Below are 16,920 nucleotides of genomic sequence, written 5' to 3' on the forward strand. Positions count from 1 at the left end.
TGTCCCAATAAGATTGAAACTGAATAACAAATCAAATAATTGATGTTACAAAAACATTACCGCACTGTCATAGTTTACAATACCTAAAAGCCCATTGACTCCAAATCATGCATTGTTGCTGACCATTATTTGATATGACTTTAGATTGGTTTTCCATCTTCCATGTAAAATTTAGTTTGTTCGTTTGTTACCAAAAGCATTGTCATGTTGTTGGAAAACCAACCCGAAAAAACAATAATAAGTAAACATGGATGTTGTAAACAGGATAAACCAAAAGAAAATAGTGGTTTCATGTTGAAAAAGCACAGCCACACAACGAGGCAATAATAATGACCACTGTTATGGAAATACAGGTTTTATGCCTCTGCAAGTTGTTTTTCACAGCCTACTGACGGAGGAGGAGAGTTGTTCCCGGAAGGTTGTCGTATTCTTATAAAAATTCTCAGCAGCAATGAAAGCATATATAATTTGTAGTTATTGAGCTGCAGTAACTTATGTTGCCTAAACATGGAAAATCATGAGTATTCTTAACATCCCATTCTCACCGAGGCACAGTAGCAGTAGGTCAGGCAAAATAGTCTGATATCCCAATCCCCAACAACGTTTTTAGGTCTTCCAGGCCAGATGAGCTATATAATCTCTCTTGCATGTTCTGGGTCTACCCCAGGGCCTCCCACCAGTTGGACATGCCTGTAAGATCTCCAACGGGAGGCCCCCAGGAGGCCGGAGGCCGACTGGCTGCTTTCAACATGAAGGAGCATCAGGTCTAGTCCGAGCTGGCCCTGGATGTCAGAGCTGTCTGAGACCAGCCACCCTGCGGATTCAGCCACTTGTATCGGTCTTCCAATCACTGCCCAAAGTTCATGACTTTCATGAGTGTCGGAACGAAGATCAACTGGTACATTGAGAGCTTTGCCTTCCGGCTCAGCAATCTCCCGCTCAATCCTACCCTCACTCAAGAACAAGAACATACATAAACTCCCTCACTTGAGGCAGAAACTCTGTCCCAACCCATAGAGCGCAAACCATCGTTTTCTGGCAGAGAACCATGGCCTCAGACTTGGAGGTGCTGACCCTCATCCCAGCCACTTCACACTCGGCTGCAAACCGCCGCAGTGCACATTGAAGGTCAGGGTTTGATGACGCCAACAGAACCACATCATCTCCAAATTGCATTGAGGAAATTCTTAGGCCCCTGAACTGGATACACTCCTCCTCCCGGCTGTGCCTCGAAATCCTGTCCATGAAAATCACAAACAGGAGGCCAACACCCACCGGGAATGTGCTAGACCTCCTGCCAAGACTACGGACACAACCGTCACTTTTGCTATACAAGGACCATAATGACCTTTGACAGCTCCCATGTCTGATTGGTTATTATTCAAAACTAGCTACATCTTTGCTTGTCAGCCAAAGTGTACACGGGAATTGTTTTTTGTTTCCTTATTTCATTTACATTGAAGCACATGTCAACTTGAGGTACATTACTGCTGACACCTCTTCCTGTGTTTGGTAATGGGCGGTTATTTGCAAAAATCCCCAAGCAAACTATATAAAACGTGCTTATGTTTGGTGGCATCAGGTACAGGGCAGCAACTCAAGCTATTCTCCACTTCTGCTTTTAGCCTAGCTTGTCTTCACAGCAGATCTGCTCGTACAATGAATGTTTGATGTGCTCTGAGGTTGACTGTGTTTGTTTATGTCTGTTATGCATGTATGGGAGCAGTGGCGTTTGTTGACCTGCCTGTTACTCTCCTCTCTGCAGGGGTCAGACAGCATGACCGTTGTCCCGTCTTGTTTGATGCATGTCTATATGCCTAATCTGGTCTGTCCATCTGTCAGGTCTGTCTGGCCTAATCAGAGTCTTGATCCCGCCACAGATTTTCTTTCCCCTCCTCTTCTGCCCAGGTGGCTTTAAAAAAAGGCTTACAGACTCCAACTCTTAAATAACAGCCTTTGAAATGCGTCTCCTTGTTTTCTTTGCTTTCTCCTCGGACTGTTTCAAGGATGTTTTTAGCCAGCCAGCATATTAGTCATTAGTTTCATTCTTCTGTTAGGGGGGGTCAGCGAGGTTATCTAGATCAAGCAGAATGTGTCATGCACCTCTTGTCACCACTTGTCCCCTGAAGTAGGAGGGAAGCCCTTTAGCAGAATGATGCATGTTCATCAGCTGCCATCACTTCCGGCTGAACAGTCAAGCATTACGAAGCAGTCGGGGCGACCTCTAAGCCATACACTTGACAGTGTCCCTCTGTCCTTTGTCCTTTTGCATTATGGTCTTTCTCCTTGTTTTGTTCGGTCGCTTTTCTTCCACCTGCCCCTCAGCACCATGCTCCTTCGTGCTTTGTTCACCTGTCACCTTTAGTTTCTACTTCTTCATCTTTTTGTTCTTACTTTTTCTTTTTCCCACCTGTGTGACTGAGGCCCCAGCAAGTGTGTCAGTTTATATGGAAAGTAAAATAAATGACTAACACACTGGCTTAGTAAAAGCTTTTTTGAAAAGGTGTTGGAATATAAATGGAAAAAGGAAAAGTCAGATGAGCTATTTTGGATGCACCACTGTCGCCTGATGAGCTGGGAGATATGAACAAAGGAGAATCCCAGGATGGAAATGCATCTCATCAGGACTCTTTTGGTCAGAGCACAGTCCATTATTATTGGGCATGATATAAAAAGCATATGAAGATAAAGCATACGATGAAAATCTTTTCTAGTTGTAAGAGACACCTGCATAGAAGAGGATGGGACTGGAAATTTGTAAGGGGGATCATATCTCTGGCATGTGTGTGTGTGTGTGTGTGTGTGTGTGTGTGTGTGTGTGTGTGTGTGTGTGTGTGTGACATTGGGAGCCCTGGTGCTTAGGTAGAAGTGTCAGGATGGGGATGAGACACACCTGCTTTTGTCCCCGTAGTCCTCACTAAGTGGAAGCAATTGCTCTGTAAAGTGCTATTCATCTGAAGATCTGTCATAACATAATATCTCTGAGGTGACAGGAGGATGTAGCCTGGTAGCCCCCCCAACCCCTACCCTGAACAAGCTAGTTAAACTGTTGACTACAGGCTCACAAAAAGAGCAGAAAAGAGATTGTTGAGATTTGCTCGCCAGTCTCTCTCTCTCTCTCTTGCTCTTTCTCAGATACCATAAGTGATGGCAGTAGGATGACAAATATATTTTGTTGTTAAAACTAAACAAAATAACAAAACTGTCATCACAAACAAAACATTAATTATTATTTACACAATTATTTATTCACTCAAAATCAGGAGAGATCAGTGCTCGCTCTCTCTCTCTCTCTCTCTCTCTCTCTCTGTCTTTCTATTTCTTTTCACTTCCCTGTTTGGGTCGAAAGTTCTGTTCACAACAACGAAAAGCAGCAAGACAGCAAACTAAGTGACGTGTTCGTTCTGTCTGTGCATCGATCTACTCCGCTGTGTCCTAATGACCGTGTCACATGATCATCATCATTTGAATCTCAGCTTTTAGGTCCTTTTAGCTTTTAGTTCTCAGACAAAAAATGGAAATGGAAAAAAACTACACTTCTCTGATAACTCGGCAAACTCCAACTGCTATTGAAGTTCATGCGATATGACTGAAAGCTCCAGAACAGCTACTTAATTGATGCTGTATTGAAATTGTTTTGTCAGCTGCTGTTTCAGGTCAAAACTTAACTTTCATAATCTTGAAATGGTGTTCTGCAACAAATTCCTTTTTTTCAATATTTTTTCAATCATTTTATCATTTTATCTACCGTAATGTAATTATGTTTAAACATAACCATATTATAATTGAGGGACATACTATTCTGCCGATAGATAAACCAAAACATCAACTAATGATTTTTCTAAAATTAGGCTACAACATTTACACATTGCTGGGATTCTGGGATGAGGTAATCTGTAAAGCTTTGCCAATGACCTCTTAAATCCAGGGCAGGAGGGAGATTCTCTATTTTGGGCTGAAGTCTCATGTAATATTCATAAACTTCACCTCTCTCTGCACTGAGTGCCTAATGTTTCTTGCTATTTTTTTTTATTTTTGTGCTATAAGATGCTGGCATTGTCTGTTGTTTGTACCGAAGGGGTCACTTTGGGTACGCCTTGTGAGTGCGCTCCAGCCTGTTTGTGAGTTCCTCCATATTTCTCCAGAGGCAGTGAAAAGTGAAACAAACTTCTGTCAGCCATATTCTGTCTAATCCACTGGCCTGCGTGGCTCAATATATCTCCCTAAAATCCTGCAGCATCACTGATGATAAATCATTCATTGGTCGGCAGCGAGTGAGCAGTCATACTTCTGCTCGCTCTGGTTTTCTGTATAGTTTTAATATTTGTACCCTGATGTTTATACTGCCTGTCTGGATCAGACTGTAGATCTCTCTCAGACTGTAGTCCTTTTTTCACATGTAGGTGGCTCATATCATCTCTGATGTAAGTCTATGCTGATTATAGTGTATGAACTGTAAAATACAGAGAAAGAAAAAGGATTTAAAAAAAGGCCATCTCAACAGGGACCAGAGTCTGTTCACAGGTCTTGGGGAGCATTACTGCATATGAAAAAAAAGCCTTTTGTGACATCACTTGAGTCGGTATCACTTGGGTATGAAGACCACAAATTTGAAAGTGAAAAAAATCTGGATGTGTGCAGTTAGAAAGGCTTAAAAATAATATCAGGGCTCAGATTGCATTGTGGGTAATGTAGGTTGAGCAAGGTTTTTACAAGGAAGAAGAAAACATGGAATAAAAAACACAATATTTCTGGTTGTGATTTTGATCACTGATGTGTTAAACTGTACCATGAGTCCGGCAATGTTGAGTGCAAAGCTAAATCAGTTTATTCTAGCCAAAGTCCTTTAGTCTGTAATGGGTCATACTTTTGTTTTTTCAAGAAATTACTCAAATTTCAAACTATAGACAAATACACATGTTTTTTTGCAAACTTTGTTCAAGGATTTTCCTTAGCAGTTCTGAATCACTACTGAATCTTTGCTTTGATCCCATTGAAGACACATTTATCAGACAGTATTAGTATTAGTTTTCAGACAAATGTATGGGAGAATTGGACGATATTCCACTGTTTTACAAAAAACAAAACAAAGAAAAAAGTGGTTTTTCCAAGATGCAGTCATTACTTATTATAAAACACAGTGTCATGGAAGCAGTGATGTATAAAATCCTGGAGCCAAATAATCCATTATTTCTATGTTTCTCTTCAGTGATATCATCTTTTAGTGCCCTCCTTAAGTCATACAGATACAGTCCATGTCTGCACTCCTCATTTTTAGAAACAGTGATTTTAAAACCCACAGAGCTCTATAAGCTGTTTCTGGATGTGTGAATGGAGTCCCTGTGTAAAAACAACACTGGGATTACAGTGACAGGGCTCCTCTAGATTAAATGTGTATAGTAAATACACAAATGCACTGTGTACAGGTCACAGTAGAGGACAGGGACTGGAAGGGACTAATTACATATTGAGTAATATTACTCTTGTACTTGATATGAGGTTATAAAGCATGAATCCATATTGGTGTGTATGTTGTGTGCGCGCACGTGTGTGTGTGTGTGTGTGTGTGTGTGCGTGCGTGTGCGTGCGTGTGTATTGAAGACATTCGTGAGCCACATGGAGGGATATTAGTGTATATTACTTTTTTATAATAACTTTATGTACAGCAACCAAGTACATGTTGCTCCAAGTAAAATTTATGTTTTGGATTTTCATAGTTCTTTAACACACATAAAAAACACTCAGTTCTGTTTAATTAGAATTTAAGGAAAGTAAGAGTAATTCCACGTCTGGAAGTTAGCATGGTCTGTCATGGTACTTTTCTTCTTCTATAAGAGGAGCAGGGGTATAACAGCAGTGCCTACTGCTTTCTTTGGCTCTGAATTTTTCCACGGGGGCAACAAGGTAGTAAATCAGCATACATGTGTTTATTTTGAATCAAACTGTTTGGTATGAATCAAAGCAGATACAAAACGGGTCTCCATTCTATGTAAGTGAGAAGTATTCTGCTGAGACACTGCAGCTCTCATACAAGACACACTGAGCTGCTGTTGAACTGCTTCGAGTTTTCTTGCTTTTTCACATCAAAACAGAGTTGCAGCTGCAGAAAAGGGATTGGGAAAATGTGAAAAACAGTCACTTTCAGTAAAGTTGAATATACAGGTTTGCCTTCAGGTTTCTGTCTTGTTTTGAATTAGTTACTACAATGTGAGGTTGTGATGCAAACACTGTCTCCACTGCCTTTATTGAACCTTCTATCAATAGACACATTTTGAAATCCATACCCTGCACTGGACATAAAAGCAAAGGCAACATGTATTGACAGAGCTTTAGGTCTAAATGCAAGTGGAAAGTGCTTACAATACATACTGTGACAATGTTGGAGTAAGTGATCAGCTACAGGTAGTCAGCATTATTGTATTGCAGCAATGTCACTGAAGCACTCTGCACTAAACAGGTTATTGCTTCATAAGAGCCTTTTTTTGGAAGCACATAAAACAACATTAACTTTCAACAAACAGCATGTCACAAAAAAAATGACCAGATGATGATGATGATGATGAATATATTTTTATTTGTATTCTTATTCTATTATGGCAAGTTGATGTGTCTGTGGACAGGGGAGAGACTAATCCCCACCCAGAGCCAGCATCTGTCCCCCTTCATGGGCTCCATTCACAACATGTGTTCTCATTTTACTGCTAACTGGGTCTGAGTGGCTTTATCAAGGAGCACTGGCCGCTGCCAGAGATAAACAGTAAGGTGATCTGTCATATTTGTTACTTCGCCATGTTGCTGTTGTTTGTGAGTGGCTGAACCTGTTTTATCAATGGTGGAAACAGGGAAAAAATCTGCCTTGAAGTAAATAAAATAAAGGACTAATTTAATTTCAATACAACTTCGCCTGGTATATGTGTTGTTACATTCAGTTATGTGTGTAAATGGCGTGCAAGTGATTGCCTTAAAATAATGCTCTTTATGGGATTGATAGTACAGAGCAACTATATGAGTATGATGGTGCTGCCTTCATCTGTTTGTTTTTGTTACAGTCACACGTTGAATGATTTCCAGCTTTTTGGTGACTGTAATAAAAGTATTTTTATGAAAAAACTTGATCATCTTTCAGTGAATCAAATCGTGTGAATGTGTTCCAGCCTTCTCTTTGGCCACAGTGACTGACAGGCTCTCCGTAGGTTCATCCTTTTTCCTGAGGACTGTCAAGTGTCGTCAACTAACACCATCTAATACTTTTGTACAAGGCTTTGAACTGACTGATGACTTGTCATTATGATACATCTCAAGTACAACAAATAGTCCATCTTCTCTTTCAAAGGCTTATGCTATGATGTAGGAATGCACTGCAGAGCTGAGGTGGTTATAAATGGTTATTTTCATCAATTATCAATCTGCATCTGTATTATTTTCTTGATTGACCAACCAATCATTTTCTTTATTACATATCATGAATACCTGTCACAATTTCCCAGCAACCAATGAGAGACGTTAAAATGACTTGTTTCATCCAGCCAACACTGAAAACCCCAGATACATTTGATTTGTTATAATGTAAAAACAGAGAAAAGCATAAAGTACTCACATTTATGAGGTTAACACCTCCAAATGTTTGGACATTTTTCTTGAAAAGTGACCCAAAAAGTTAATTGATTACCTTTGTTTCTGTTGATCAACTAATCGATTAATTGATTCAGCTCTTACCTGGCTGGCTACATTGATGTTGTTGGAGAAGATGATTTTATGTAAATTCAACATACAGTAAGTCTGCTAGCTAACCAACAGTCTTTTAACCACATCCATGTAGGATTATAAACATTTCCTCTTTTGAGCAACTTTGAAAATGGGTCGATAGTCGAAAATTTTCCCTTAAATTACTTTGGAAATCCCTTCTGTTTTCATCCAGGCATGTTAGAAGCAAAACAGATTCATTTTGGCTTAATAATAGAAGACAAGTGGATGCTCCATACCTAGTCTCCATTTGCAGGCTACCCACTGACATTCAGCCCAATTATTCACACTTGCTTGGATGCCACTACAGCCAACAGGAGAGTATGTCCTTTAAAAAATAAAGATGGCAAGAGAAAAGTTATGTCACTTTGAGCCTCCAGGCATCTTTATGTTTTTCCACAGATATGCAGCAGTGTCTCGTGCACTGTGTGCAGTGTGGATTGCTCTTTTGAGAAAACATGGTCATTGTGAACCGTGTGGTATTTAATGGAAAATGGAAATGGTTATGTCACGTTGTCGAGCCCACAAGCCGTACAACATCAGACACATTTGGGAATTTAAAACATACCAGAAAGTCAGCTGTGTCGTTACTGTGAAACTGACCCAACATAAAACATAAACGTAAAACTTTAAATGAAATGTAACAGGATCATTCATGTGACACACATAATATATACATACACTTGAACATGCCTTAACTGATTTTCTTTGTTTTTGATTGGGCCACTGTGTGGGCAGCTCGACAAGGAGTAAACACAACATATTATCCCCTTATAAAACTGACATGCCCAATGTGTTAGTTATTAACACATGCATCAGACACACATCGCCATGAACATTGCTTTGAAGTGAGTTTCTAACCCTCTGAGCTTTCAGCTCCATTTTGGTCGCCACCAACTCCTGAGAAAAATATGTGGCTCTTTAGCTGCTAAATGCTCCGCTATGTTCACCAGCCACTGCTGTTTATGGCTGAGCAGGAAGAGGACATTGTCTTTACCAGAGCTTTTTTTGTTGAAAATGACAGTGATGAGCAGCAAGACTGAACTGAAAACAGACCAACTGTTCATACAAACATATTGATTAGTGCAGCTTTAAGTACCCTGATTATCGTCAGCTCTCCGCAGTAATGTGATTGGAGTAAGGGATTGGGTAAGGGATTAGGAGAAACCTAGTAAACAGCTACATTGCTATGAAGATCCCTGATTTTCTGTCACTGGAAATGGGTAACTAGATTTCTTGCAGGGTTTTTACAAGCGTCCATGAGCATGACTTCAAGCAGGAAAAGTATAGGTGTGGCAAATTATGAAAAGCGAATAAATGTATCATTGTGATTTGTTGATGTCAAATTTTGTGCCTGAATCGATGTTGATGTCGCCTTTGTTTCTTTGTCTCTCTGTTGTAGGGTGACCCCGCCAGATGGAGAGACATCCCCCTCAGGTGCTCCCGGGTGTTCAGATGGGCCTATAGGTGCTACTGGTGGCGCTGGTGCTATGGCAATGCCTGCCACCTCCACCCTCTCGTTGCCCATGAGCCAGGGTAAACCCTCTCTGCGTCGCATCAAAGGCCGCATTCACCGCAGCAAGAGCCTAGACAGCATTGATCTGCTCGACTCCAATGTAAGGCTCACTCACGACTTTACATGAACACGCAAAGGAGGAGAACTGAGTGCTAGATACTAAGGCTGCAACTGACAACTCTTTTTATTATCACTTAATTTGTTGATTACTCTGATTAACCGATCAATTGTTTTGTCTATAAAACATTTGAAATTAATGAAAAATGCCTGTTACAATTTCCCAAACTCCAAGGTGACTTCTTTAAATGTCTTGTTTTATTCCACCAACAGTCCAAAACCCAAAGATGTTCAGCTTACTGTCATGTTTGACAGCAACAGCATCATCCTCCACCTTGAGGGAACACAATTTTTGATTTACAGGACCATTGTCTGACAACAGAAACAGAAAAAAACATGTAAATGAGAACAGCTTTATTGGGAATTCGGCTGTATTAAAACACTGTATATGTGAACACTGAGAATAGAGAGAAGTTAATAGATAAAGAGGCTGAAACCAGCTGACACTAGGCAGAATCCAAACAGCCTACGATGCAGTCCAGCCATATACTAGGTTTTGACCTAGTCCTGTTTTTTGTATTCCTGCAGAAATACTATTTTATAGTCCTGCATTAAATATAAGCTGTGATTACATTTACGCAATTACAGTTACTGTGATTTCAAGGGAGAATAAATGGCCAAGAAGTCCAAATACATTTTTTTATCCTAATGGTTTCATTCAGATTTAACATTTACACAAGCTACAGTGCTAATACACACACACACACACACACACACACACAGACACACACACACAAACATGCACACACAGGATGACCTTTGGTTATGCAATATTTCTTTGGTTTTCAGATGAGCACATTTTAACACATTCCATATGTCTCTCTCTATGACTGGTTTATTCTCATGAAAAGTATTAATCTGATAAATGATTGGGTAAGCTGCTTGGACCTAAAAACCCTTACTAACTCTGGGATTGTCCATTGAGCTGAGAACTGCGTTTGGCCCACTCTCTCCACCGGTCAACTCATACATACTTGTGTTTGGGTGTGTGTGTGTGTGTGTGTGTGTGTACTTGTGTGTACTTGGGTGTGTACCTATGTGTGTGTGTTTATGAGTGATGTGGCTTTTGGGAAAGCAACCAACGGTTTATGATGTAAAAGCATGCCAACCTGCTACTAATGCACGCTGTTTTTTTTTTTTCTTTTTGTGGCATGGGGCCGCGATGGACACTCAGATACAGATAAATCTCTGTCCTGCAGATCACCACTGAATGCCCCCCCCCCCCCCCGCTACTTTCTTTATGTCTTGACCCTCTGTAGATGTCTTCTTTAATAAATGTTCACAGTGTGATGTTTCCTCATCCACCCCCATCCTTCCTCTCCATGTTAACAGTGTGCAGTGTGTGTGTGTGTGCGTGTGTGTGTGTGCGTGTGCATGTGCGTGTGTGTGCTTGTCAGGTGTTCAGTATTTTAGCTGGCCTTAATTGGGAGCTGCCTGGTGTGTCTGTGTAAGGAGTCATTATTCTTCCCCTGTACAGAAGCCAGCCTGTCGTCAGACCAGGAGAGGGGCTCGTTATGATTAGGTTTAAAAGGGGCAGCATTTGCAGTTCAGACAAGTTAATCCATTATTGATGTGAGGGAGGGTTGAAGGTGGACAGCGGAAGTTGCAGGGTGAGGGTGACAGCCAGGGACAGGCTCGGCACAGCCTCGCAAATCTGACTGATGCAACACACACACACACACACACACACACACACACACACACACACAGCGTCTGTTTGACTGAGTTTGTCAGTTTGATTGACTGCTGGCATGAAGTTTCCTGTCAGTTTCTAATTTTGAGGCAGGGGCGAAAATATCTCATAGATTTTTAAAACAACCTTGGAGTGCTCTGCTGCATAATACTTGGCAGTGAGACGTCAGGCCTGAATCAGAGTTAGCTTGCTTCTTTTACTTGCCTTTTCAGATTGAAGTAAGAGCAGTTGTGAGTTGTAGTGGAGCTGGAGAGGCAGATGGTGAATGAAAGTTAGATGTGGCTTTGGTGTTATGTCATCGTCAACAACAGAAACTTGTCGCTGTCATGGAACTCTTTGGGTCGAGGGATAGATACGCTGTTCAACTAATGTAGCACTGTCACTGGGGTAAAAATAGGGCTGAGCAAATAATGTGGTTTCACTTGTGTTTATTGTGTGTATAATAAATTCCAAGCCTGTAGTTGTATAGTGGTCTACACACTGTAATATCAAATATCCTGAGTACATATTTCCTCAATCAGCTTTTTCTGTAGTAAGTGATGGGGTCCTACATGAACACAGTATTCAGCCAAAGTTAGAACAATTTTGGTTATTTTATACGATGAAATAGAGATTTCTATTTGCACGGTTCTGTCTGTGCTCCTCTCTCTGGGTTGTCACTTATTTCCAAGCACCAATCATGAATTTTTCATCTATATTTTTCTTTATATAAATATATTATGACAGTGGTGGGGTTGTTTGTTTATGTTTGTTTATGGTCCAATCTGATCAGTCCACATCCACATAGCTCTGAGTTCCTAATGATTTTTTTTTTTTTTCCAGACTTTAACTTCATGTTACTGAAAAACAAGTTTTCATGGGCTTTTAACAAGATATTTGCGTATAAGGCATATACTTTAAACTAACTTAGATAGGTTCTACATATTTGGAATCAGGTATAAATAATCCAGTTGTGTGTTGTTGAGGTTGTCCTCTTGGGGTTTTTTTAAATCGATCAGTCAAAGTTTGCTTGTTTGTTTGTTTGTTTGTTTGTTTGTTGTTTGTTTGTTTGTTTGTTTTTTAAGTAAAATATATCAGTGTAGCTCGCATTTATTAACCTATATTAGTGGCACACTTTACGTGACATTACTCAGCAATACTCAAATATGATCATGATAAATATGCAATGCTGTATTATTGATAACAGCTACATAGTTAGTCAGTTATGGTAATAATGATAAACTGCTGTTAAGTCAAATAATGTGTGGAAGTCCGACTGATATTGTTGACAGCTCTGAACTGTAGCCTCTTTAGCTAATGTTAGCCTCACAGGCTGACAGGCTGACAGGATAACCTCTGACTTCAGAGCTTCTACGGAGGTTTGTAATCTTGCTTGGAAGTTTATAGGATAATTAGACAAGTCTGTTCAGAAGCCGTACTGTCATTTACACTCTACAACTTATACCGAGATACCTCTCTTAAAGTGATGTGAAGGACTCACCACTCTGTTGGTCTTTGTAGAAGTGATTTTTGGTCAAGTGCAGATTCCACCATGCAGATACACAAAAATACATTTTTCACACAAGGCATTTCGTCATGTCAACTACATTTAAATGCTACAACCTGCCCCTGATAAAAAATCACAGCTGCCGCGATTTTCAAAATTGAATTATTACATTGCAATGTCAATATAGTTGCAATTAATTTTTTTGCCAAAGATGAAAATAAGATGTGATTTTGGCATTTCAGACTTTACGATCAACAACATCTATCTCACAGCCTCTTTAGCTGCTATTTGCTCTGATGCAAGCCTTGTGTTTCCTGCCTCTGATGTGAACACATCAGAAAGGCATCACTGTAGACACGCCAGAGTTGGAAAGGAAGTCATGGTGATGCTTCACAGTTTTATCTTTAAAGACCATCCATCAGCAATCATAGTCTTCAAACACAGTCTCAAGAGAACCTGTGATTTTCCTTTGGAAGTAAACTTCCTGTGTCCTCTCAGCTGAAACATTACATACCACCAATAGACCTCAGTCCATATACGCCATGTTTTATCCTCTGCAATATTCATCCAAAGTCAAAGTTTGTGTGTCTCTTCTCTCCATTTCCATCAAGAATATATAAAATGCAGACCAAAAAAAAAGAGCTCTTGCTCCAAGCAGCAGTATTAGCTGCTCGGAGCATGTCACACAAATACGTTAGCTTCCATTCTCTTGCCTTGCTGTGGACCATCACAAGATGTCCACGAGTGTAAGTCTCAAGCATGAATAATAGATGGAAGAAATGATCTACTTCATAATGCAGTGTTTTCTTTCTTTTACTTGCAGCTATTTTAGTGTGATAAAAACGGCGCTGTGAAGGCTGTAGAGAAGAGAATCTGAAAAAGTCTGTGGTTTAACTGGGTGAACTCACCTGGGATTTTAGCTGTTATTTATTCAATACAGACCAATAGCTCCTCTCCTCTATTTGTCTTTTAATGCAAAGCAGCTGCCAATGCGCACTTCAATGTGGAGCAAATGATTGATTCTATACAACAATGTCAGAGGATAGATAGATGTGTGTGTGTGCATGTGTGTTGCTGTAAAGTGTGAAATGTGACCTGATACGTCCTTGTCCTTGAACTGAAAGTACACACTGTTTTGGTGAGCTCCATGTGGCACAGCTCTGTGTCTGATCGCTCTGGTTTGACTCCCGATTGACCTCGCAGTGCCGTGGCCTTTATTTTCCACTTAGTCTTTCCAAATAAGACCACAAGAATACACAAACCAGTTTCAAATGAGGGGTAGGGTTAGTAAATGTCTGAATTTAATTTGATTCTTTTGGGGTTGAAAGTTTCTTCATAGACCTGGTCACTTAGAATTTCTATGTTAGTATATGTTAGTTGTTTGTATCTTCCAAAGACTTGCTTTTTCTGATCCGCCACCTAAAGATTTCAGGTTTGATTAAGCTCAGGCAACTAAAACTCATTTGCTAGAGACACAGTAATTATACATTTTGCAAGTTCCAGTCCTTTGTCTCTGTGTTAATTATTCGTTTATTAGTTAGTTACATGCTAATGCCGCACACACAACATGTCAGCGTTATCGTAATTATGAGTTTCAGAATTGTAAATTCATGTCAACTTCCAAATTGTAATTACAGTTGGGAATGATTCTTAAAGCTCTGATATATCCGGCGTGGTGCTTGCTGATATTAATGCCTCACATCAGCCAAAGACCTTTGCTATGTTGTCATTGCACAGTACTTTTAACTCTCACTCAACCAGCTCACACAGCAGTCTTTGTCAGATGGCCTAATTGTTCACAAGACAGGAATCTTTCCCATCTTTACCAGTGATCCCTTGTCACGTGAACGTGGCATTAATGTGGGTCAAAATAATTTTTGAATATTTTTATATCAAAATCCCCCTCTGTTCTCTTCGCGTAAAAAGGGGAAAAATACTTTTGTTGACTCATCCTATACTCAGGGACGGCTACATTAATGAATCCAATCATATCCAATTGTTTATTTTAATAAAATAAACACATTTTTGAATTTCACCCTTATCCTCCCCCTCCTGATTTAACAACCCGGGCGAGGGAGGTGTGTGTGGAGGTCAACCGCCCTCTGCAGCTTTGTATCTCTACAGATCTGTCTCGTATGACAATTCACTGTCAGGAAACATAAACATAAATCCTTTAAAGCATTTCAACAAACTGCTGATGCTGTTGTTTTCCTGGTGAGCCCAGAGCCCAGTTTCTTATTTTACTTCTCAGGCATTTCAGTGATCACACATCTTGTATGCTAATTTGGTATCCTTCTCATATTAGTACTGTGTGGTGTAAATGGAAGTTACCTGTCAAAGCAGAGTAAGTATCTTTATCTAAATGCGTTCCTCTTTGGTTCTGTTTTTTTTGCCCATTATTTTTGGTGGATGCATAAACATTTCACTTGATTATACAACATAAGCATGATGAAGGACTGTGTGACATCATTACTCATTCCCCAACTCATCCCATCCCCCAATCCAATCTTCAAAATCCTCCCTTTGACCCCATCATCGATGGGCCAAAATATGATGAAAATGAATTTAATATATAGATCTGTGCATCTCCGAGTATCTACAGATTTATCTGCAGATAGACTCATATATGGCTACAGATGAGCACGCACCAAAGCACCAATAGTATTTCTCATATATACTCATACACACATATTATGTATTTACTATGTTTTTACGGTGTCTGCAAAAAAAATGACCAGATGTAAACATTTTTGCTTGCACACATGCAGGCATACCTATATGTACTGATGTGTACTTGCACAACAGAAAGCCAGTGTATATGTATGCATAAACATAAGTCCACTGCTCCTACATACAACACAGTACATTATATATTATTCCCAACACATCTACTCCAGCATAGGCATGTGTTCACTAGAAGACCTTGAAAGATGGGAAAATTAGGCTAGTGAAAAAAAGATGAAAGGGTAAAGAAAATAATATTTCGAGTCTTGTTTGGTTCCTCAGCAGAGATAAAAACACAAAAACAGGATAACCACTATTGCAGATAGCCTACGATTTTTTTTCTTTATGTGACTGCAACTGGATGTCTTAACTGGTTGAATTCAGAATAAAAAGCACCATACATCAAAAGAATAAAGAACCTCTATAAAGTCTATACTATTTAACTGGTAACGTTAGCAGCTCTGAGACTTCTACAGGTGAATGTCTACTGAAAATAAATGTGTGGTGATGTTTCTTATTCATTTGAATGAAAGTAGGCATGGAAACTTTCTTGATGATTAAACAAAGGAGAAAAATCCAAGAAAGCAAGTAGTTAAATTTCATTGAACAGCAGCTGTCCATTTCAATGATCTCTGTCTATGGAACCTTCTTGTAAAATGTAAAATGCGGAATAATCTGTTTCAATGCCTGTGGACACTGAGCATACTTCATCACATACTTGTTGGTGAGGCAGACCTCTTGGTTCTCTGCTTGGTCTAAACTAGAGATGGCAAACACTCAAACAGTGGCTGACAGACAGAGTGGAAAAGAGAGATTACAAAACAGAGTGATAAATGTGAGGGAGGAGCGGCGGTTATGACATGGATGGGCCATGTGAGGGATGAGAGAATGGTTTGACAGCAGGGTGCAGGATGTTCTTATTAGATGAATATATTTTCCCTGGATAGACAGGAAGCCCCACAGACACCTTATAACTCACTCTCTTCATTCCTTGTTCTCGAGGTACAACGGGACAAAATTGTATTCCATATACAAGTCGTTTATCTTACCTGAGTTGAAACAGGCCACTGGAAATTGTCTTCGATGCTTACGTGTGCGTGTGTGTCTGGACCGGATGTGGCATTACAGCAGCAGTGATTATTTCTGAACAAATTATTAAACCTACAGTAGCAACGGCGTTAAGCCTCTGGGTTCATCATACTTACGATCAGTGTTGGAAATTAACACCAGACATCAGCCAAGCACTACTGAGCTTGTAAGATGTATCAGTCCATCTGTTACTTGTTTAGGAGGTAATAAGGCATGTATGTTAGTCTGTATAATGTCATTTAATTCATTTTATTCCATCAGGAAGTGAGCACGAATATGCATGCATCTGTGTGTTGCTTATGAGGCTGAACTTTTAAAGCAGTCAGGTGTCTTGGCTGCAGGTTGTTATTAGTGCATTCACACACAAAACACACACACACACACACACAGACACACACACACACACACACACACACACACACACACACACACACACACAGTGAGGCTCTGGATATAATTTTGGTAGATATATGATGCAATAAAGAGAAAACTACACATAAAGCCAGCAGGCAACATCTGACCGAGACTTTGTCTTTACCGTCCTCTAGGGGC

General features: G+C 40.0%; 1 protein-coding gene across 8 annotated transcripts in view; it reads left to right on the top strand.

The window, feature by feature from the left end:
* tjp1a (tight junction protein 1a) overlaps positions 1-16,920 on the top strand; it is a 97,341-nt gene that overhangs the window by 6,601 nt on the left and 73,820 nt on the right. For all 8 annotated transcript variants that reach the window (XM_023405962.2, XM_023405966.2, XM_023405968.2 and 5 more), the window contains exon 2: positions 9,146-9,359. In XM_023405962.2, coding sequence (XP_023261730.1) covers positions 9,146-9,359 — 214 coding nt within the window. The remainder of the gene's footprint in view (positions 1-9,145; positions 9,360-16,920) is intronic.

The sequence above is a fragment of the Seriola lalandi genome, unplaced genomic scaffold (assembly GCF_002814215.2).
Source record: "Seriola lalandi dorsalis isolate HSWRI2012SDOR001 ecotype SW California unplaced genomic scaffold, Sedor1 jcf7180002054291, whole genome shotgun sequence".
Lineage (NCBI taxonomy): Eukaryota > Metazoa > Chordata > Actinopteri > Carangiformes > Carangidae > Seriola > Seriola lalandi.